The following is a 23,700-nucleotide window of genomic DNA, read 5'->3' on the forward strand; positions in this document are numbered from 1 at the left end:
TCACTGGTGACCTCAGCAATTTTATTAACAAATTTATTTCCCTAATTGGGTAACGTATCTCTGTGCTTGACTCAAGGGCATCGTAATAGGTTTCCACACCGCAGAAGACGGAATTAATTAGAACTTTGCTCTTTGTTCCGTATTTACACTTGTCCACCAGTCTTGTAAACATCACGCCTGGTTTCCTCCAGGCTCCTCACTTCTGACCCCCCTCCCAACCCCCAAAATAAATAAATAGTAAGCCTAAGCTGAGAGTGTAGTGTAACTTCAGTGGCTTCTCCTTATGCGCAGTCCACCGCCACTGGAAGCTGCATTTCATGGTCAGAGCCATTTTGTGGTCAGAATCTGGCAGAATCATCACTTCCAGCAGGTACCTGGAAGTCTGTAAAGGGGCAAGACCCTTCTCTCCACAGGCAAAAGTGGAGAACCCGTGCTCTCGGCCTGCCAGCGCCGTGTGTGGGGTGGTCCTTGTCCATTCAGAACCTGGGTACACAGCTGATGAGATGGGCAGATCTGCCCACTGCGTGCTGCCCCGCCTCCAGGGCCTCTCAGGAAGGGAAGAGATTCATTAGCTCCGTGTGCCCTTGGATGGGCAGCCCATGCAGGCAGACAACCATGAACTCGTGAACTCATTCTTCAAGGCTTCTTCAAGTAAGGTTTCTCACAGCTTGTGAGAACTGCCGCATGACAAGAAAGCATTTTTAAATGCAAATACCTCAGAATCTCGCTGTAATGCTGGCCTCCAACTCACATTGCACCCTCCACTGTCCTCCAAGATGGTCCCATTTTGTACTGACTGTCCAGCCTGCGATGACCAGCATTAGCCAAGATGCCAGGGTACGTGGAATTACCTCTAGAGCTGGTTTCTTTAGCAGCTGTTAACATAGCCTGCCATGTAAAGAGATGGCTTCTGAATGTAGATATAGTTATTACAAAGACATCTAAGGGTTGTCTAGACTATCTTAGCTACCAATAGGTCCCTTTTAAGATCTATACTCCAGAAAAATCTGGCTGGGCTCACCAAGTCTTATTCTCCCTCCTGGATATCCTGCAGGATCTGGATGAGGTTTTCCAGACCAAAAATATAGCCTGGATCTGGTCCCTCGTAGGTGGTGTGCTCGTTCTGGGAGCCCTTGTATGTCGTGTGAGCAAAGTCAATCATCCGGATGTCAACCTTGGCGACACAGCAGGAAGAGCTGCCATGGGCTGTCTCCAGAACCTTCTGAGGGTGCAGGCCGTCCGGGGCTCTTTCCGCGGGCTCCTGCGCATCGTAGATGATGAGGAGAGAGCTGGAGTAGAACCGGTATGAACTCTGGCTCCTAATGACCGAGAGAAGGGCCTGGAGCTGGCGCCGGATGGGCTCCAGGAGCTCTGTCCGGAGGCGCGTGCCGTCGTGCAGGAACTGACAGAGCCCTTGTCTGAAGCCCTCGACTGAGAGTTTTCGTCCATAGTACTTGTCTTTGCAGAGAAAGTGCCTCTTATCAACTTGATAAACCTTACATTACCAAGAAAAAGGAGGAAATGTGAAGAACTGCACACTTTAAGAAAAATTGCCTTTGCTACCGTTACAGCGTCGCAAGCTAACATAATATATAAACAGAATTCTAGGAGACACAGAGCACGAATGGCTGAAATGAACAGAAAGACCATCTTTCTTCCAGCACCAGCATAGCTTTTACATTTTAAAATGCTCTCTGTGCGAGCCTTTAATAGAAACCCGAGCTCTGAAGATCCTTCGCCCTACAGAGGTGACCCTCCACCCACGAGGAAAAGGTTTGGATGGCCTTTCTTGTGAATTTCCAATGTCCACCTCCAAATCATGATTTAAACCCTGGCTTCTGGCCCTCTTCAGTTCAAATATTAGCAAACCCAAGCTACAAAGCTTTAGTAGGAATCTGAAATCACAGCCAATGGCCTTGGAAAGCCAACTCGATTAAATTTTCCCCAACAAAGTTTGTAAAGTCCTTTCTCTGCAGATTCTAAGGATATAGTAATGGCTCTTGGGGTGGAGTGGGGTGAATAGTTTGAAAATAAAACACAGGCTAGGTCAGGTGTGGACAGTTTTCAGGCAGCCAGTGCAGCTGAGGGGAGCCTGGATGGAGCAAGGCGGTCCACGCAGCTCTGTGGGGCTGGTGGCTCCTCTCCTTGGCACCGGCTCCTCTCCCCTCTCCTGTCATGTCTTGGCCACCAGAAGGGAGCAGATGGAGAAGAGATGCTGATGGGGGAGATAGTGGCAGCCACCCCCATTTCATTCAGATGGCACAGGCAAGAGCAGAGGCTGATATGAGGCCAGCGGTTGGCATGGCCAAAGGGTGACTTGGCAAGCCTCTGCCTGGCACACCTGGGAAGGGCTGCCCTAAGCCAAGACAGTTTCTCAGGTGTTTCCTGCCTTCAGATTACATGATATGTTTACAGAAAACCAGTGTTGGAAAAAATCAGAAATATATGATAGACTTGCTGTTGCCTTTGGAGGGCCTGAGATCGGCTGCTAAATTAGCCATCATAAATGCATGATAGGCATCACTTTCTAAATAAATCAGATCAATTTCACAAGGTTTGAGGTCCAGAGAAAGATTCCATTTACACCACGAATCATCACACTCCCTTCTCTCGAGAACTGCATTCCAAGCCTTCCAAGGGACATCTGTGCAACAAATTTATAGACTCAACTTCCAGCTTCAAGGGGTGGCAGTTTCAATTAAGGAAAGCTATAACATTTACCGTCAAATCGGTGTCTGGTTTTGCTTTGAGTAGATAGACGGTGAGAGCGAGCGCGTGGAGAAAGTTTATTTCTTCCTGTTCTCCTGCAGTCCCTGCCATAAGCTGCATCAGAGCAGCAAAAATGAAGAGTGGAGTCTGGGCAATGAAAAATTAACCATTCCTTTGCTGAGCTCAGCGGGTTACAACCTCCCCACTTTGTTAACCGGAGCAGGTAGCAAGAAGCAGCAGAAAAGGTGGAGTAAGAAGAGGGAAAGACTAATAAGAATTCAAAGAGCAGACTGCCTCACAGCATCTGAGAAGGAGAGTTCAGCTTTATCGTTCAAGGGACTGAGGAATCCACAGTGTGCGTGGAGAAGTTCCTTCCCTTAGTTCTTTCCCCAGCGCCTGCTCACACACTGTCATCAAAGGTCTGCTCCCAACATGGGCAGGACCCACGTGGCCACTGTGGAAAGTTGCAGCTGCCAAAGACCCTGAGACCAAGTTAAAAAATGGTGGGTTTCTGACACCGCTACCCTGAAAGGTGCTCTTCAAAAAACCTAGCGTGTCGTAGACCAGGATATGCATGTCCCTGCTGGAAGGCTGTGCCTGGCCTCCTCCTCTGTTGCTCCCCCAAAGCGAAGGGCTCTCTGGGGGCAGTGATGTCTGGATGGGAGACATCCTTGCCCCACAGCGGACATGCCAGGATGCCCAGCCCTGCAGTGGGCCCCTGCCACCTACCTGCATGCCACAGATGCGCACGCCCAGGCAGGCCGACGTGCTCTGCGCACACTTCCTCATGTGGCGGGCCTTCTTTTCCTCGGACACGTCATCCCCATGCTGCCGGGTCCCCATTTTTAGGTCCAGGATACAGGGATGCTTGTACTGTGACACGACGTTTTCCAGCAGCAAGAACCCTAGTCACACCAAGTTAAGGAAGGCTCCGAGGACATCAAGGCCGCTGCCCCCGAGATGCAGTTGGCAGCCTCCAAAGCTGGCTGGGGATCCCTACTCTGAGCTCCCTTCCTTCTCTCCTGTTTCTTTCATTGCAGACAAGCCGGTCACTATTAAGAATTCAAGGTATTAGCTTTGCAGGCTGCTTTAATATTTCCATTTATTTAGGAGGAGTTGAGTATGTGAGCTTCTTTTCCTTTTTGCTCTGAGGTTGAAATTTAAATGCAGGCGTGAAATCCCTGTCAGGCCATGCCCAATTTACATTTTATGGCAGAAAATCATAAGGCTAAAATCTCAAGTCATTGAATGGGCCAATACCTTTTGGGAGAAGTGGGTTGATGTTAGCTTCGGAGATGAGTTGCAGGAATATTAATTTCAGCGGAGTAATTATCCTGCAAAAGCTTCTTAGGGATTAGGCTTGCAGATGCGTCTCAGTAAATACTGTGAAACCAGCCGCCCGTTTGCAGGAAGGAGCCCAGCGGTGACAAAGGGGCATTTCAAGCCTAAATGTGCTCATTGAGAATGTGGCAGCCTGGAGGGGAAAGGGGGGTGCTTCCCCTGAGAGCCCACCCCACGGCACTTCCTTCAGGGAGGAGCCACTCCCCCTCCCCCATCAGCTCCATGGGAAGAGTCTGAGGGGAGAATTTGGAGGGACAGAAAGGAGGTTGGGGGTGTGGGGACCCACCTAGCCCTCAGAGGCTGCTGCTGCCCCACCCAGCGTGGCAGTCCTCATTCCTCTCTGCCCATGGAGACCCCCAGCCCAGCCCATCCGTACTGTCCAGGTGGCAGAGACACAGCTAGTGGCCCGGCTAGGGTTCAGCTTGATTCCCAATCTGACTTGCCCATACTCTCTGAGTTTTCTTCTAGAGAGATCTGATTTCCTCTAGGTCCCAGGTTTGAGGGCTTGTGCCCTGCACGGTGGGGAGGGCTGGCAAGGATACGGTGCCGCTTGTTCTCTGGGTACTCGGTGCACAGGCGGGTCAGGTGGGCCTGGTGGCAGTAGAGGCCCCACGGGTTAAAGCTCCTCCTCTCAGCCTGGTTCCTGTTGGCATCTTCCACCAGCGAGGAGACCTGGGCGTTGAGGTGGAACTCGGACCTCAGGAGCGCTGTGGCTGGGCTGCAGGTGAGGGAAGCAGATGACAGGGCAGCCGTGGGCAGAGGTCTGGAGAAAGGTGCCCGTCCCTGTGACTGACTGGGGTCTCCTGGGTTGGACTCTGACATGGACTGTCCCTGACTACACTTGAGGATGCCTGCAGGGGACCCACTCAGGCCCCGGGCCCTAGATCAGGCCATAGGGCAGCCCTGGTGGGGAGTTTCTCTAACCCAGAGCAGCTCATCAGAGCGCTCACCTCCTCAAGGGCTGAGGGGTTAAATTCACTGGTAAGTGATCTGATTATCATGTCATCTCACTACAGGTGTGGGAGGCAACACCGTGTGGGGGCAGCGACCCCCCCTGGAATCAGAAGCCCGGGGCTTTAGGCTGTTACTGCAGCTTGTGGTTATCTCCTCAAGGCCTCGAAATGCCACGGGGCGTAGGCATCACGGGTCCTCGGTCCACCCCCTCTCCTGCCTCTGTGTCTCAGCTTTCCCGTCTGTGAAATGGAGGTAATGTTCACCCGCTGCCTGACACCGAGCCAAGAGACTTAATTAGATCCACTGTGCTCCTTGGGGAAGGGAGGTGCGTTCATTGTATTAGCTCCCTTTTGTTTCCCATAAATGTTTTAAAAGTCCGCAGGGATCCTTTTCATCTGAGAAAGGTCAGCTAACAATATCAGAGGTTTTGGAGACCTTTCGGAGGGCCCCGGGTACCCTGAGCCACCTGAGTCTCCAAAGCCCCCCCGAGGGCTGTATTGACCTCTCTCCTCGTCCCATCCCAACCGCTAAGGAAAGATGATTTCTGAGAGACATTAGCCATTTTCCTCTATGTCAACTACTCTGGGGTTTTTGCTCTGCACATTTTTCCCCCAGAGGCACTTTATGGTCTCAGTGAAACTGGTATTTAATTAAACAAATATGTACCGAATGCCTGCTCTGTATAGGATTCTGCGTGTGCATCAACTTCCCAGATGCAATGCCTCGAATCCTCCCTCTAGAAGTGGCGTGAAGGAAAATTCATTCCTTTCTTTGGTCACATTGGTTATTCTAGACAGAGCCTTCATCTGAATTTCTCATTTTCTCAGCTCCGGCCCTAAAGGGGAGCAGTCAGCCTTGGCACAGGTGGGAGCCGTGCTGGTCCCTGCTAGGGACGAGCCGCTCGGTTTCTGTCATCCTGCCAAGTGGCCCTCACCTCTCCTTGAGCGAATGTGCCAGCTGGGCATGCTGCCACTCGGCAAGGGGGCGGGCGCCGCCACTGCCACCGGTGGTCTGCTGGAGCGTCTGCCATATCGCCACTGCCGCTGACTCCGTGGAGACCTTGAAGGGCCCCCGGTTCTCCTTCAGTGGGTTGGCAACCAGCCTGAGGTGGCCGAGGCTGTCTTTCCGGAGGTGCACGGTGATGGTGCCTGCAGAGCACACGAGGGGGAGGGAGAAACCAGATGGAATTTACCTGAGTGGACACATGGGAGTGGGTGACGTCCCTTTGAATTGTAGTTTGATGGCGCTGGTCAGCCTCCCCCCTTCCCCAGCTCTTCTTTCAAGGAAGAGCTCTGGGGACTGGCCCGGTTTAGCCTGAACCTGATCCTGTTCCAGAATGATCCTACAGCGGGGAGCCTGCAGAAAGTAGCCTTGGGCCGATCTTGGCACAGCCTCTGCCTCGTGGCACTTCTCTGCCCCTTCCTACTTTACACAAAGCCAGGCCTGTGCATTTTGTTCTCCATTCCGGCTCCTGTGTACAGTCACCCCTTCCCAGTCACACACAGCCGCCCCAACTGGGCCTCCCCTGGGGGCAGCAGAGCTGGTCCTCTGCAAGGGGGACCCCCTCCTCAGCGTGGCAGTGAGGGAAGTTGGGGCCCACCCCATTCCTTCCCCTGCTCCTTCGCCTCCTTCGCCATCCTTTCTCTCCTCCCCATTTATCTGTATCTGACCCGCTTCTTCCAGGAAGCCCTCCTCAGACAGCCTTCTGGGCTCAGGACTCTCCGTCGCCCCTGCATTCACCCTCCCCGTCTCTGGCTTTAATACTGGTGCTCGCCATTTCCTTTGGTTAGACGCACAGCACGTGAAGATTATTGGAGGAACATGGTTCTTTATTATAAAACAGACGACTGGTGAGATTTCTCCAGCTAACAGTGCCTCCTCACCAACGGTGTCTGTAATCGAGGCACCACGACATCCTGCTCCAATTGTGCAAGTGAAGAGTGAGAGGAAACCCAACGAGCAAGTGTGCTAATGGGGCTTCTCCTGCGGGACGTGGGCCAGGTTGGTAATGAGCTCTGGCACGTGCACTAACGGCTCTTCAGTCACCCCCTTTGGATCTCTCACTTGGGTGGAGAGTCCAGGCCTTCCGCTGTGGGGCTTGGCATCCAGTGGGTGCCCAGCCTCGCCAGAGCTCTGGTGAAGAGGGACCGATACTCTTGTTGGTGGCACCAGAGACAGCTGCACAGATGCTTTTTCAAGAACTGGATCTCTAGGTGTCCGGTTCCCTGTTCTTTCTGCAGCTCAATGCCGTTGTGGTTCTCTGTTGCTCTGTCCCCACTAACCTGCCCTCGCCGTCTCCAGCCTGCCTTGTGCCTGAGAGGCTGGCTCTACCGTCACCAAGGCTTCCTTGGCCCTGGTTTCCAGTGGATTTGGCCACTGAGGACCACTGGCAGGAGATGGTGGGGAGAGGGAAAAGGTGAGGTATTTATCCCACTGGTTCCTTCCCTGCTGTAGCGTGGCTCTGCCATGGCCATGTTCCCCTGTGGCCTCCCTCTTGCTGGGTCAGTTACACCATCCCCTCGCTGTGGCCCCTCAGGCCCTGGGGGGCTTACAGCCCTCCAGTGGTGCTGGTGCCTGCGTACCTCACCATCCCCGGTGGTTGTATTAATCCTGCATGCACTTCTGCAAATAGTCCCTCTAAACCTCTTCATTGAAACCCCTCTGAATGTCCCACTCATTTTCTCTGGGACCTAACAGAGAGGGTAGGTTGCATGTGATCATGTTCCCCAAGGTATTTATTTCCTCCCCCGCCGCTTGGTCGCCTTCTCAGCGTAAGTGGTCATTTCTGCTGAGGCAGCAGTCCGGGTAGCTGACCTGCCGCGTGCGTCCTGCCGGGCCCTCCTGGGCTGGGCAGTACAGACACTCATTTTCAGAGCTGCTCTATAATTCAGCAAGTCGCTCTTCGGGGCCGTCTGTGCCTAGCTCAGCGGTCTCCTCAGGCTAGTCCTGTCATCTCAGATTCCAAGTGCCCCAATTTTGCAGCCCGAGAGTGACATTTAGTTCTCTCCAGCTCCGGAAAAAACTCCGCTTTTCCTCAGCTCATCCCAGGCCCCTGTGTCCGGTGAAGCAGTAATGACACTAACCGTGCTGCTGCCCCTGAGCCTGGCATTTGTAGCGTACCTGAGCCCCGGCATGCACTGCTACACCCAGCCCCCAGCCGTCCTGCTCATGAGAGGGGGCGCAGGCGGCAGTCGGGGAAGTAACCACACAGTGATCCTCACTGCCATGTCCTTTAGACCTACTGTGTGCCCGCACTGTCTGCTTTCCATTTGTCATCACTCAGTTATAGCAAATCTGTGAGGCCGCTGAGTTTGGTCACGGGGGCTCAGAGGGACTGAATGACTTGTCTGAGGTCACACAGGTGGTCAGGGGCGGAGCCCTGAGAAGGCCACACCAGACGTCGATGTGGAAGAAGGAACAGCTGTCACCCGAGGCCAAGGACTTTATTGGGAGACTCTGGTGTCGTCACACCGTGTTTACCGAGGTGTGGATGAGGAACACTCCTGCTGTGTCCCCAGCCACATTTGTTCCGGTCATTCTGTTCCGTGGGTGGAACAGAAGCCGTGATCCCACCACCTCGTGAGAGAGCATCAGTGAAGAGGGCTGGGAGCTCCTAGAAACCCAAGGACGTGGCATTTACATTTCCAGCCCTGTGTCCTCAGGCAGGGGCGTCGCTGTGCTTGTTCCAGTGAGGAGGGCTGACCTGGAAACCACCTGGGGAGCTCAGAGCACAACCCCCACACCCCTCCCCACAGACACTGGGAAGGTGCCAGCCAAGGGCAAGGCCTTTCGGATCTTGTAAAGTTCAGGTTACCATGCGGCGGCCCCCCGGCCTTTCCCGTTTGTGAGGCTATGGTGACAGGCCTCCCAGAAACCACAGTCTTGGGGAGCCCCAGGCCCAGGAGGCCTCCCTGGAGGGACAGGAACTGTGACCTTCACCTGCTGCTCCAGGCTCCAGCTCTTGTCTGATCTCATCAGTTCTGAGTGTCTGAATAAATGGAGTGAGCAGAGGTGCAAATAACCCCAAACCAATAAAATCCAGAGTCATTTCTATTTCTCATATTGTCTCAGCTAGGCAGCCAGACTCCGTGTCGCTGCCTTCTTGCTCCGTCTTCCTGCGTGCCTCTGACTGGCTCTGCGTCTCCATCTATCTGTCTTCCCTCCCTCTCCCACAGCCCTCTACGGCTCAGCCCAGCCTTCCCCTGAAGCCTGGGACCCATGGCAGAGAGCTGCCCTGCGAGCAATCCCCTGTCTCCTGTCCTTGCCAGGAACAGCTTGTCAGTGGAATCCAGACTCCTTGGCTTGGATCATTCTTTTCATCAAGAGCCACGTCGGCCCCGGCCTGGCCTTCTGCCTGCCCTGTGTGTCCGTGGGGACTAGGCCTCGGAGGCCCATGGGCTCCCAGCACTCTGCCGCCCCTGCCTGGCCAGGAGAGCGGGGGCGCAGCCAGAGCCCCTGTCTGCCTGCTCACCAGCCCTCCCCGAGCACCGTGACCTTCCACCATGCCGGCTGGGCAGATAGTAGTGCTGGCTGCCATGATTGACATGCCCAGAGCATCTCAGCAATTTCAATTTGGCCCAGCAACTTCCCCAGCCTCCGTGAATATTCTGTCATGTATTTATTTTTAAGCTCATGAGAGCATTTATTTGCCACCGTCTGTAATATGAATCTGGCTCCTCCGTTAACCAGCTGGACCTAGGAGCATGTCCTTGCTCACCCAAGGCCGACAGGAGAACTGGGAGGCAGAGGGACGCATCCCCAAGACCCTGTCGTGCCCGAGGAGCCCAGCAAAAGGTCCAGGGCAAGCTCCCAGCATAGGGAGGCTGTCCTTGGGAGCGATGTCCCTGCCCAGCACTCCCTGACAGCATCGTGATGTGGGCAGCAAGAGGGGAGAGGGTGTGCTCCGTGGCTTGTGGTGGCCACTTCAGAAACGGCCCCTCTCTTTGGGGCTGTTCCCATCGGGGAGAAAAAGGGAGACCCCTGTGGTGGCCTTATGGGCATTCAAGTCCCACTGACCTGAAGTCACTAGCCTAGTGACCCCAGGCAAGTCACATCGCTTTCCTTGTTGGGTTAGACAAACCCTGGGCACTGGCATCGAAAGAGTCCGCCTCTTCAGTAATGGGAGCCGGTGGAGGGGGCCTTCGTGGGCAGCGTCCACACTGGGAGCCAGACCTCGGGGCTTTGAGTCCTGGCTCTGCCTCTCACTGGCTATGTGGCCTGAAGCAAGTCGGGTAAGCTTTCTGTGCCTCCTCACCTGTGAGATGGGGATGATGGCACCCACTGCAGAGGGCTGTGGAGATTTGGTGAGTTAGTGCAGGAAACTGCTGACAGCGTGTCCGCACTGAGTGAGCACTGAGGGTTGCTCATGTTACTTTTCTTATCTGGGAAACAAGAAGCCTGAGAGCCTGAGGGCCCTTTTAGGAACTCTTTCCCACCTGAAACCTGACCGCAGCTACTGCCCCAGGCGTCTGAAAGCTGAGGGTCTCAGTTCTGGGCCTCTTCTAGTGTCTCTGGAAATGGGCACGTCCTCCGGTGGTGCCTGGCCTGCGGCATTGCGTGGGTCGTGTTCTGGCTGGCGAGCAAGTCAGCGGTTCTGCGTCACTGACACCTCGTGTGGGGCTCACCCCAGCCCGTGCGCTCTGCCGCCCCCTCAGCAGGGCTGCGTGGCCTCACCTGAGGGCTGCCATGCGGTTCCCTGACCCAGCCCCTCCTCAGCCTCTCCTGAGTGGAGTCCCAAGGCAGAGGCTGGAGCGCCCTGTCTCTGTTGATGCATGTAGCTAGGACTCCCTGGCTCAATTCATCTGTCACGTTAGCAGAGCCCCAGGGCTGGTGGAACCGGGGGTGGGCCCAACCGAAGAGGGAAGCAGGGTGGTATAGGGGTCTGGACAGTAGACCAGGGCCCAAGGGCGCCAAGATTGGTGCCACCCTACCCCACAGAGGAGTGGGCACGTGCAGATGGAGCAGGAGGACCCCAGGATGGGGTCCTGGAGACCCATTACCGCTTTCGCTTTCCTGCTTTGCCTGTACTGCCCTGGCAGCCTGTCTCAGCTCCAGAGCCGTGTCAAACAAGCGTGAAACGCTGAGGGCAGGAGGCCACCCCACGCAAGGTCCCACCACCACCTTGCTGGGTCGAGTTCAGTTATGAAAGGACAGACGTTAATTCCACTGGTGCTCAGACAAGATGGGCAGTGACCCACAGACTATGGGCAGCCCAAGCCTGCGGCCCCAGAAGGCCCCACGGGAGGCCTGCACAGTGTGAGCAGGTGTGTGATGCTCATCAGTCTTGTCGCAGACTCTCAGGAGGTCCTGGTAGGACGGGAATGCCCAGGGCTCAAGGCCTTGGCCCCTACCAGGGGATCACAGTCTGGAGCACAGTGAATTCTGAATCTGCCGGAGATTCTGCTTCAGGTCTGGGACGGGGCCTGGGAACCTGCATTTTAACACATGTGCGCACATGCACACGACACGCACTCACACACACTCCAGCGATTCTGCTACAGTTGGTGGATCTGAGATCACGCTTTGAGAAACATCGATGTAGAATCCTTCCCAGTTATCTCGATCACTGAAATGCAAGTGAGTTTTTGGCTGGCTTATTTGGATATTGTCATTGCCTTCACTACAGATGCGTGGACAGTGAGGGCGGAAGCTTGCAGTCGGGGAGTCTAAAATCCTTAAAGGAGGTCTCTTCTTTGAGCATTCCTCCTATTGCAGGGCCTGTGGCTGGCAGTCATGCCCCGAGCCCTGTGAACTGTATTTACCAAAGGCTGGGTGTGGAGAAAACAGCCTGCCCCGTGGATCCCGGCCAGCTGCCCAGTGTGGCCCTGACCTGAGGCCCCCAAATGGCAGCACTCCCCGCCGCCTTCTCTCCCCAGAATTCACCTTGTGCTCAGATCCAGAACACACACTGCTCCATACACAGTTTCCCCAGCTACACCCAGAAGGCAGCCCGTGCCCCTGGGTTTACCCCTTTTTGGGTGAGGGTGGGAATTCTGGTTTCCTAAACACGCTGCCATGTTGCAGGCCTGAGGCTCCCGCCACCCGCCTGGGTCTCCAGAGGGAGGTGAAGGGAAGGAGGCCTCAACCTGTCCTGTGTTTACCAGCCACGGTCACAGGACCCAGGCATGGCAGGCCCAGAGCGCAGACCAGAATGCCCCCTCAGGGCGTGGGGGGCCAGGGTATCATTTTGTCCCATTCTCAATTCCTCGAAGCCTGGTGGCTTCAGCTAATTTGTAGGGATGCCAAATGGCATTACACTCCAGATCTGGAGGCTTGAAGAGTTCAGAGAAACTAGGACAGTGAGGGCCAGCCAGGCTGCGAGAGAGGGGCACGTCTCCATGGCAACCATTCCACACAGCGCGGTGCACGAGGAAGCAGAGGGCGCTGCAGGCCAGCCTGGCCCAGGGTGGCGGGCGCTGCCCGCGGCCAGCTGCCTGGACACTCACCTTTGTACTGCGGGGTGAAGCGCTTCATGGCCAGCGGCAGGGTCTCATAGAACCTCTGCTCCTGGGAGATGAGGGGCTTGCACACAGTGTGCTCATCGTACTTCATCACGCTCAGGTGCCCCCCGACCTGGTGCAGGAAGGGCTCCAGCTGCACGCCCATCCTGGTGTCCCCAGCATCCGAGCTGTCCTGGACCACCATGCTGTGCTCGGAGAGTGGGCGCCCCGCGAGTCCCCAGGAGGAAGGCCCGAGGTGGAAGTTGCAGCTGTGGACAGGATGTGGGGCTGTCAGCAGGCCTCAGCTTTCTCCTCCTTGGCCTCTGTCACTGTCATAGCACAGTCGTCCTCCCATCTGGGGCTCTCAGCGGGGGTCCCTGGAAAGCGGAACAGGGAAGTGGAAATGACATGAGGGAGATGGCGAGCCAGGGCCGCATCCAGAAGCACCCACAGTCCCCAGCCACGATGCACCGGTGTTTAAACAAGACTGTAAATAGGATCGATTACTTCTGGAATAATCTGTTGCCCAAAACTGGGGGCGGTGGTTGCCTGGGAGCAGGGCTAAGAGGGCGACTTCTCACTAAATACTCTTTTGTACCTTTTGGATTTAAATATTAAAACATTTAAAAAAATCAAATGATGCACACAACTGTAAGCTCTCAGAGTGCAGAACCTGTGTCTTAACTTCTCATGTCGTGTTACTTGCATTCCTCTGGAGACACTGATCCAGGCTCAAGGAGAGGGCAGAGTCCCTGCTGCTGGGACACTCAGCATCTTGCAGGGGCTCAGGGGGAACAAGAATGCTTCATTTTTGTGCAGCATAGCTGTGCACCGTCGAACTGCATCATGGCTCCACAACAAAATCGCTGTGTGACCTTGGGAAGTTACTAAACCTCTCTGGACCTCAGTTTCCTCATCTGTAGAATGGGATAATAATGATACCTCCCTCATGCAGTTAGGGACAGAATTGAGATAAAGGTCATGAAAAGGTTACCCCAGGCCCAGAGCTAAGTGCTCAACAAATGTGATTTATCGTTATTTCCAGGATTATTGCCATGGAGTGGTAGTTGCCCCACAGCTCTGGGTTATCGGGAAGGCAGGCCTTTTCACGGTGACTTTGCAGATGAGGAGAGTGGGCCTGAACTGCCTTCCTGAGGCCCTTGGGGGCTGCTTGTCTCTCCTTCGTCCTGCACCCTCCCTGAGGGTGGGCTTGCTGGACCGCAGGCTGAGGCTGGGGCGCTGGGCTGGAGCACAGCCCCTAAAGAAGTCCTGACTTTGTCTCAGGAGAGTGCCAAGGAGACCCTGCAAGAGGAGGCCCTGCTGGCTGTGTTCATCCTGTCCCAGAGGACATTCCCGCAGCGACACCCGTCACCACCACGTTATTAATACTCTCCTCTGCTGGACTCCCAGCCGAGGATGTGACCAGGCTGGGCAGTGCGGGGAGCGAGGAACCCTCTAAACGACCTTCAGTGCAGACCATGGGCATGGCTGGCTGCACGCACAGCAGTGCCTGTCCCTGTGTTCAGGACCCCGGCTCAGAGAGCTCCTGCTGCACACCCCTCAACCCCATCCCGGGCCTCCAGTGCCTGGTGGCATTGAAGGCGGCAGCCCAGCCCATTCGTTCCCCCACAGGGCCTCTCCCACCTTGGCCCCTGTTCCGCAGGCCTCAGGGTGCCCCTTTGGGAAGGGGAGGGTGCTGCCCTGCATGTGTGTTTGCTTTGCCCCGCACAGGGTGGGCCTTCTGAGGGCTGCCTGCAGTGCTGGAGCGCACCTGGGAGGTTGGAGCTGCTGGGTGAGGTGTCGGTGGCGAGGGGTCTGTGCCTGAGACAGCAGCCTAGCCTTTCCCGGCTCCGCTCTACGACCGCACAGAGGTGAGCCCTGCTCGGGAGTCTGTCCCAGGAGCTGAGAAGGGGAGTTGGTGGGAGGCACACAGATACCAAGGTAAACCAGAAATGAGTCCAGGGACGAGCGAATATCTTCAGTCCGTTAACCCTTTGGTTAGAGAGGAAAACCAAGGCCGACCAACCCCTCTCCTCTCGCTGGGCTTGCGTGTACGTTGGCCTTTGCCAGCTGACCTGTCCCCAGGGGAGGAAGGCAGATGCGCTTCTGGTAGCCAGAGGGACAGCCAGGTTATAAATTCATTTATAGCCACTCCTGGAAGGAGCTCAAGCCTGTCCCTCACACTTGTCTCCCCAGGGCCCAGCCCAGCACCAACCAGGCCTGACCTTGCCGAGTGAGCCCAGCTCTGCCGACACGTCCAGGAGGTGTCCCAGGCAAGCCATCACGCTGCCGCGCTGGGCAGTCCACTGCCCTTCTTCCCCCAAACCCGTCTCCCCGTGGAGCTTCTGAGGACATGGATGGCACCTCACAGTGGAGCATGGGAGGAAATAACGACACTAAGTGGTAACACATTGTGCTCGCTCTGCTCTGGGCAGGGTGCTGTGTGCCGTGTCTAGATCAGCCCATCAGAGCCTCACAGCTTCCCCTGAGGCAGTGGCATCAGCCCTTTTTACAGATAGGGAAAATGAGGCATGGAGACATTAAGTTACTTGCCTATGTGAACCCAGCCAGTATGGGGAGAACAGGGATTTGAACGCAGGCACGCTAGCCACAGAGCGCGCTTACCCGCCATGCTGCAGGCTCTGTTTATCTGCTTTTGAAAGTCAGGAAAATGAGCCACAAGGAAGCTGGGACTTGGCCAAAGTCACCTGCAAGTCACTGGCTGTGCTGGGACAGGACCCAGGGTTTCTTGTCCCCCAGGCCTGGTCTCTCCTACCCTGGGCTGCCCTCCCCCAAACCGATGACAGTAAGTGCATGTCCTACTGGCGGGTGGGCTCCCCACCTCTGCAGAAACCATCACGAGGGGTCTGGGAGGCCCACCTAGAGCTGGGGCTTTCTGGCTGGGGATGTCAGCCAGGCCCAGGAGGCACTGTCATTTCCAGTTGTCCTCAGCACAGAGCGAGCCAGGAAGACCTGGGCCTCCAAGACAGCCCCCAGCGCAGCAACGCAAACTCTGCTGCCCCTGCACTTAGGGTGGGTCGGTAGCGATGGGGTGTCTGCTGGGTAGTCAGCCTACACTTGTCAAAAAGCTGGACTTGACGGCTGGAGAAACTGAGGCCCATCTCCTCAGGGGTCATCTTAGGGTGTAGATTAGGTGACGTCTGAGGGTGCTGCTCCTGAGCCGAATGGTCTGTGGTTCTGACACGGGTTGATGGGAAGGGGCGCAGGGAGGATAGGTGGGCAGCCCTTCAGCACCTGGAGCTCCTGCCTGAGGTGGGCAGGCGGGCCTTGCTGCTGCTCAGGGAGGCACCTTGTGGTGCCCTCCTTGGATCCTGTCTGCGCTGTCTTCTTGCGCAGCCTCCACTCTGTGGGACTGAGTGAGGGAAGGCCTCCCTTCTTCCTGTTCCTCCCTCGGAAGTCCCAAATAAATTCTTCAAGTTGACAGACCTTTCTCAGCCCAGACCTTCCTTTTGCCAAATGTAGGCACTTCTGTCACTAGCTGGGCCGTGGCCTTTGATCAATGCCTCTGGGCCCTGTTCTGTTTCCTAAGAGCACTGGGCAAGGAGTCAGGAGCCCAGGTCTGTTCCAGGCGTTCCCACCAGCTTGCTGAAGCCCCAGGATGAACTGGGTAACTGCTCTGAGTCTTGGTTCCCCGCCCACTGCCACAGGCCTGTCATGATGCTCAGATGACAAAATGCACAGCCCTCCTTTGTGGCGTCCTCTTGCCCAGCATCTGACCACTCGAGGTCCGTCACCACGTGGGCTGTTCTCAGGACTGACTCAGCGTGGGCGCTGGGAAGGCAGGTGGTGCGCTCGCTGGAGACAGGCCCTCACGCCCTCTGACACACTTGCTGAACACTCTGGGCTCCCTTTAGTGCTTCCAAGGGGGACAAATGTCCCTCTCTCCATCACACGCCTCCTCCCACAGCCCCACAGCCCAGACCCCTCACTCAGCCTCCTTCCCCACTGTTCCTCGAGGAGGGGCAGAAGGGAGTAAGGATGGGGGGGGTGGGGACGGGAAGAGGGCGAGATGCCCCCAGCCAGAAGAGCTCAGCCTAAAGCTCCCCCTCCCCCAGGAACGGTGGACAAATGGCCTCAGGTCCCTGTGTCCTCCTGCCCTGTCATTGGGGCATGTTCTGAATGAAATAACTCTGGGCCTCACTCCAGGAGACTCAGGGCTAACTTCTCTAATGCAGCTCAGCCATTGGCCATCAAGCTGGTTGTTAAAGGAGGCCCTGGGTTGCCCGTGTCAGTGTAAACCCTGCTCCACAGCCCTGTGGGGCCTGAGTGACAGCCAGGCTGCCGCTGGGTTGCAAGACATTCCCCAGTCTGAAAGGAGGGTTACAGACAGCAGGGCCTGCGGTTGCATTGGCTTCCAGAGTGGGGACAGATGACAATACCAGTGATGCCAGCTACAATGACAGATGCCACCCATCGAGCCGAGGTGGATGAGGGCATTGTGGCTCGTCACTGCCAGTCAGCACATTTTATTTCCTGAGAGTCTGTGGGTATGTTACCGCTACCCACGTGCTAAACCCGAGCTCATGAGCAAGTACAGAAGCTGGGCCTCTGAGAAGCCGCCACTCCCATCTCAGGGAAGGTGGCCGGTGAAGCCACCAGTCAGACTTGGACTAGATGAGTCACGGACTATATCTTATCAAAGGCTGCCAGCTCCTTAGATGTGGAAATGGGGTGGCTGGCTGTGGTCATGGTCAGGGCTGTTCCCTGATATTCTGGTTCTCCCTGCGGGAACACTGTACAGCTGCACTTCCCCTGCCCTCTGAAGCAAGTGTGGCCACGTGCTGTGCTTTGGCCACCATGATGTGGCTGGGAGTGACATGTCACCTCCGGGTGGGAGCTGTAAGGGCGGGCCCTCCCCACGTTCTCCTTCCCTGGCCATGGTGGTCTTGGACACACAGTGGCTCCCTGAGTGACTGTGCATGTTGGATATGCAGCGTGACAGAGAAGTAAATCTCTGCTATGTCAGGCCACCAAGCTTGGGGTGGTTTGTTACGCAGCACAGCCCAGTCCATCCTGACTCATTCACCAGCTCGCAGCCAAGTGCCAGGGTGGAGCCTTTAAGTTGAAAGCGACCTCACTTGACTCGGGCGCTCAGATATTTCATTGCACAGATATAGCTACACAGTAATAGCCACTCCTGTGAAGCATCTATGTGGACCACTGACTTGATAATCACCATCTCTGTTTCTCAAGGGAATAATTTTCAGGTGGAGAAAAGTTGAAGTGCTTTCTCAGGGTCCAGAGCGAGTGAGCACTAGAGCTGGGGGTCGGCTGCCGTGAGCCTGTCTCATTCTAAGGCCCATGCCTGTTCCGGCCCCTGGCAGTCTCCCTCTGGGAGTCCTGAGGTCTCCCTCTCCTGAACCAAGGCAGGCTCTCAGGGCCAGTTCCTGTCCAACGCACTCTCCACGCTGTGCGCCTCAACGACTGACATCAGAAACAGGAGCCTTCCAGGAGGTTGCACCCGGCAGGGCAGTGAGGACGCCACAGCTGGGGGCAGCGTGCTGCCAGTGGACAGCCTTCGCCAAGGCGTCTAGCGGTGCCGTGGGTGCGGGCCCCCACCCGTGGGCTGCTCGTGACCTTACCCAGAGCCACACCACCACAAGCATTATCTGCAGGCTAGACAAGTGACGCCCATAGAGCCCGATAATTTCTCAAATGTGTATGAACACTTTGGTGATTACCAAAATACAAATTCATTTAAAGGCATTATTAAGTTCCTGGTAGTTTTTATCATCATCTATTTTCTCAATCAACAGATACTAAAAGTATAATGAGTACCACAGGGGAGCTCCTAGGGAAAAAAATTATGCTGAAAAATGAGTCCTAGCTGAAAAGGTTGGGAGTGAGACTGGTGTTGGCTGAGATGGGAGTGTAAGGGGTCCAGGAAGGAGTTTGGCAGGGGAAAGGAGCCTGCTCAGCCTGGGGGGGCGGGCCTGTTTCGGGGAGTGTGTGCAGGGAGCAATAGGAAAGTACAAGGACGGGCTGGAGATGAAGATGGGGACCAGAGGGGAGGCTGTGTGGGGAGGAAGAGGCGGGATGCTGCGGTGGGCCTGGCCCAGTTTCATGCCCTCCAGCCTGTGCCATGGGCATCTGCAATGGAGGGGTGGAGACAGGGCAGGCCACGTGGACTGGAGGTGCCCGTCTGGTCCCTGCTGGAGGGGGTCACCCGAGATCACCCAGGTGTGGAAGCCCTTGGGACCACATCCCAGTAAATCTGAGAAAGGGGCATTCTGGGGAGGAGATCATTAAGAAGCAGCTTGTAGTGAAGAAGACTGCCATATAAAGTGTGTCTGGCTGCAGATTCAAAGCAGCATGGTTTATGGCCTGCCCTCTTACCCCGGAAGCTCGAACGTACATTCCGCAGGCTCTCGGAGCCAGAGGTTTGGTACAAGTACCATTCAATGTCTTTGTGATGCCCAAGGGAGCATTTTTTAATCTATTAGAGATGAGAGGACCCGAAAACCATTTAAAACCGCTTAGGTCGTAATGGGCAGGAGAATTTTGGAGTTTCTCACTTGGTGAAGGGTTGTGTATCATCTGGGTCCATCCAGGCTGGGAAAGCACAAGCTATTTTTCTGGGGAGAGGAAATCGCATTTTAAAATCCATTCTAGAAATGATTCAAGGGCCATAGGACCGTGTGCCCTCCATCTGCTTGGTCCCCAGCCTGGTGGGATCAATACTGAACACTGGGCGACTTGGTACATCACCTTCCCAGCCGTGCCTGAAATATGTGGCTTTCGAGAGCATCCATTTCCCAGGAAGGCTTGATTTCCAGAATCTCAGGGCAATACTTCATATTCCCTGGTTGCAGAAACTTATTTTGGGGACTGATTTTATCCTTTGAGAGAAGATTTTTTTTCTTTCAACATTTAAAACCTCCCAACGTTCCTCCAGTTTGAGGACCAAATGCGATTTTAATACAGCGATTATTAGTTTAGAAGCCCTTCAGCCACTGACAAATGTCCTTAGCAGCACCAGCAATGTTCCGAGCTGGCCGTCAGGGTGGGAGACGCATGGGGCAAAGATGACTCCAGAAGCCGAGTGCCACTGGAAAGGCCGCTCTGGGGGAGGCGGAGGCTGGCAGGCTTCTCCTCCCCACCCCTAACGTGTCCTGACCTCAAGACAGCACCACGGGTCCTTGGGGACCCTGGCCTGGGTAGGACCCGCTCCATCAGCCCCTCCCAGGCACGCCCCCTTGAAGCTGCACCCAGGGTCTGCACATTTTCCAACCTCTGACACTCTCCCCTACACCTCCCTGCCTTTCTCTAGGTAATATGACCAGCCACCTGCCTTACGTAAGAGCCCTGTGAGCCGGAGAAGATGTTTCCGGTGGTTAGCATAGCAATTTCATGGCTGCAAGAAGCAGCGGCTTTTTAAGGTTAAAATACAATAACAGGTGGAGCGTGCATATGTGTGTGTGTGCGCGTAGATGAGGGTGTGAGCGTGTGGGGGTGTGTGTGTGTGAGTGTGGCCGTGGTCTTCAGGCCTCTGAGCTGACCCGGCCAACTCTCAACGTGCGAGCCTGTCCCCAGCAGAGGGCAGCAGCGGACGAGCCAGAATCGCCTAGAGCCGGAGCCACCCCGGCCAAACTCTGCAGCCAGCAAGCACCTTGGCCCAGCAACCAGGGGACACATTCCTGAACTGCCGTGGGCTTGCCAGGCCTGTCCTGTCCTCAGAGAGCCCAGACGGCGGCTGGAAGGCCCCTGCCTTTCCTTCCCAGGGGCTGTTTTTAGAGAGCTCAGAAGTTGTCATGGGGTGGATGTCCCCCATGCTCCCTTCTCCCCTGTCACCTCTGCTTTTTCTAAAGCTTGTCTGGAGGGGAGCTTCCTGCCCTGGATGAGGCATGTTCTGAGGAGCCGGGTGCCTGCTCCATTCACAGGGGAAGGGACCCCACACCCGGGGGCAAGGATGCCCTGTAGGAGGTAGGGCGAGGGCGCTGGAGAGCACGTCTGAGGTGAGGGAGCGGGGTCTTCCACTTCTCCACTCCAGGGGTGCCTCCTTCCCCAGGGCAGTGGACCCCACACCCCTTCAGCTGCCGGCCGGGCCAGCCCACTGATGAGGAGAAGTAGCCGGCATGAGGTGAGGGGCTGCCAAAGTGGCACAGCGTGCCTGATCCTCTCACCTCTCACCTCCCAGCCAGTTCTCTGAACAACCAGGTGATCAGTGCTCATCAATTTGGTTGCCGTTCCTCGCAGGCACTGGTGACCAGGATAACAACCACACAGAAAGGATTTATTCCGGTGCCCCGATCAGAGCAGGAGAATGCAGGGGCACGCTGCTGGCCTCGGGGTGGGCTCACCTGACCTACCGTCCCCGGATGCCCCAGGCAGAGCACAGGGAGGGTCCCAGAGGCCACAGGCCCTTTGCAGAGGAGGAGTTTCTTAGATCACTATAAAGAGCTGGCTCTGGGGGGGAACACGGCACAGGGGGGACCAGGAGACCTGGTTCTGCCTCAGACTCCTTGTCCCTTCCTCTCCAGGCCTCAGTTTCCCTGTCTGTACTGAGAGCTGTCTGACCCAGCCATGTTCCTACCCTCCTATGCGACAACTGGCCCTTTGATTCAGCAAGTTGATGTGGTCGGGGTTGGGGGGGAGGGGGATTTCGGGGTGGGGGCGCGGGCAGAGATGCATCCAGATTGAAAGGCCCTTAGAAGACATACTGACCCGAAGCAACTTGACTGGATCCTGGTCTAAACAAAGCATCAAAAACACTGAGGGGGCAGTTGGGGAAATGTGACCATGGACTGGATGTGGATGTTCTTGGGGAGTCGTCAATTTTGTCGGTGGGACAATGGCTTTGGGGCTACGTCAGAACCTGTACTGAGGTACTATGGGGAGAATGCTGTGATGTCCACAAATTACTTCAAAATACTTCAGCCTTAGAGGACTCGATGAAGTAAACACGGCAAAACTCAATCAACTGTAAATCCAGGTGCCGTCAGGACATGCAGCTGTTTGTGATCTCGTTCCCTGTTTTTTCCTGTAGGCTTAACGTTTTTTCATGGTAAAAAGTAAACGTAGCTTTTAAAAACTCTAGAAGCTTGGGTCCTGCCCTGTGGGGTCTGAGTGTCTGGGCATGGGGCCTGGCCTAGATGTTTCTAAGGCCCCGGCGATGCTGAGGACCACGGCGGGCTCAGGTTCGGGTCTCGGGTTCACTGGAGGGCCCCCAAAGACTGCCACTGCTCAGGGCAGGGGGCCCCTGGCGGTGACATGCCTCCAATGCCCATGGTCCACTATCGCCCACTCCATGGGGGTGCCCTGCGCTCGGGCCTGGGCCTCTGCCCACAGGCGCTGATGTCATCCCAGCCCCGTGGCCTCACGGGGGCAGGAGGGTGGGGCTGCTGGGACAGGACACGCCGTTCCTGGGGCCCAGGGGGTGCTGCTCACTTCCCCTGAGAGGCTGCTGTGTTAACGGTTAAACCCAGCATGGAGTGGGGACCATTGGCACCAACCCCTGCACCTGCCCACAGTGTCCTCTGCACCCCAGCTCAGCCCAGGCCTCTGCCTTCACGCAGGGCCACAGTTAGAGACCCCAGAACAGCTTAGGAAGGGGAGGGCTGGGGTTACTCAGGGGAAGAGGGAGAGAGGTGGGAGAGGAGCAAACGCCAGAATTTCTACACTGCTGAATTGTCCCAACACCCCGCCCCCCCCCCAGCCATACACACAGACATGCACAGACACTGGCACCTCCACAGGGTGGACCCCTGGTCAGCAGGTCCTGGATGGAGACGAGGCCCACCCCTCAGTCCCCTGTGGCATGAACAGGCCCTGTGGCCATGAGACCCTCTCTGCCCTCCCTCAGGCGCCATCCAGGGCTCTGCAAGGCCCTCCTGCCCACCCCCATCCCCCAAGGCAGCACTCACCAGGGCCTCTTACTGGAGGGGTCGTGGGAAGCGTGTGGGAGGGAGGGCTCCAGCAGAAAGTGATCTTCTCTGTCAGTGCCCACCGACCGCGGGCATGGGGCAAAGGCCCTTCCCAGTGTCCAGCGTAGAGAAGTCCCTGTCCACTGTCACACTGGTGGAGCCGTCTGCCCAGACCCAGGTCTGCCCGGAGGGCTCAGCTGCCAGTGGCCTGGGGAGGGGAGGTCACCTGACCCTCGGGAACGGCTGGCGTGTCCAGCTGTCAGTGGTGTTGGGCTGCAATGGGGCAGGGCCAGAGGGCTGGGGGTGGGGAGCAGGAGAGGAAGAGGAGGAGTGGTCTGCTTCAGCTCAGCAGCTGGAGGGATGGCAGACCCAGCGCACCAAGGGCCAATCGCCCAAGGCCCCTGGTCATTTTTTGATTCCTTGTTCACAGGGTAATGCTAGGGTGGGGGGTCATGTTCTCTCTTCCCCTGGTCCCCCTGCCCCCACCCCATTCCCCAGAAGCTCATTGCTGGTCTGCTCCAAGCTGTGGCTGCCTGACAGAAGGAAAATCATTCAGCAAGACCTTCAGTCAGTCAATAGTTAATCAGCTTGAGGACTGTCAGTCAATCAACAGTCAATCAGCTTGAGGACAGTCAGTCAATCAAGAATTTTTTGAGGCCCTTGTGTGTGCTGAGCTCTCTGCTAGGCTGACCCAGGAACCTGCCAGACCAGTGCCTGTTGTCAGGGGATTACAGTGGGGGTGGGGGTTGGGTTCAGCAAGTCAAAGGGCAGTTCCAGTGTAAGGGTTTGGTGGGAAAACATGGGGCTTAGGGGGGCCCTTCACCCAGCCTGGGGCGGGGAGCAGGGAAGGCATCCTAGAGGAAGTGATCAATGGAGACCTGAAGGAGGAATAGGGTCATTCAGCCTGGGTTGGGGGGAGGGTGGTAAGAAGAATGGTCTGTCTAAGGGAAAAGCACATGCAAAGGCCCAGAGACAGCAGGGAGGAGGGGTGGTCAGGGAGGCAGAGGTGCTCAGAGTGGTGGCGCATGCAGGGAGTGGGGAGTGATGATGGATGAGGCTGGGGGAAGGCGGGCCTCACAAGCCTCTATCCTTAGCTTCTCTGAAGGAACTAAAGGGCTTTATGCGAGGAAGGGCCAGGCTCAGGCTTGTGTTTAGAGTGCTTGCTCTGCTTTGAGAAGAGCCTACTGGAGAGGAGTGGATCAAAGGCTGGAAGGTGGGCTATGAGGACCCCAAGTGCTGTCCCCTAGGTGAGTCCTAGCCCAGGGGGAGAGGGGCAGTGGGGGAAGGGAGCAGACAAGTTCATGAGATGTTGAGGGGGCTGGCTTGACAAGGTCTGGTAATGCGTGGATGGGGAGAGATGGGGTGGGGGCAAA

At 56.2% G+C, this 23,700-nt stretch overlaps 1 protein-coding gene across 1 annotated transcript; it reads right to left on the reverse strand.

The window, feature by feature from the left end:
• IP6K3 (inositol hexakisphosphate kinase 3) lies at positions 1 to 22,562 on the reverse strand. Its single transcript, XM_008540616.2, has 6 exons — positions 22,328 to 22,562; positions 12,450 to 12,820; positions 5,939 to 6,152; positions 4,593 to 4,768; positions 3,439 to 3,614; positions 1 to 1,495 (listed from the first exon to the last, which is right to left on the reverse strand). The coding sequence occupies exons 2-6, from the start codon at positions 12,646 to 12,648 to the stop codon at positions 1,028 to 1,030; spliced, it is 1,233 nt and encodes a 410-aa protein (XP_008538838.1). The 5' UTR covers positions 12,649 to 12,820; positions 22,328 to 22,562; the 3' UTR covers positions 1 to 1,027.
• Between the last annotated feature and the right edge of the window lie 1,138 nt (positions 22,563 to 23,700).

The sequence above is a fragment of the Equus przewalskii genome, chromosome 19 (assembly GCF_037783145.1).
Source record: "Equus przewalskii isolate Varuska chromosome 19, EquPr2, whole genome shotgun sequence".
NCBI classification, from domain to species: Eukaryota; Metazoa; Chordata; class Mammalia; order Perissodactyla; family Equidae; genus Equus; species Equus przewalskii.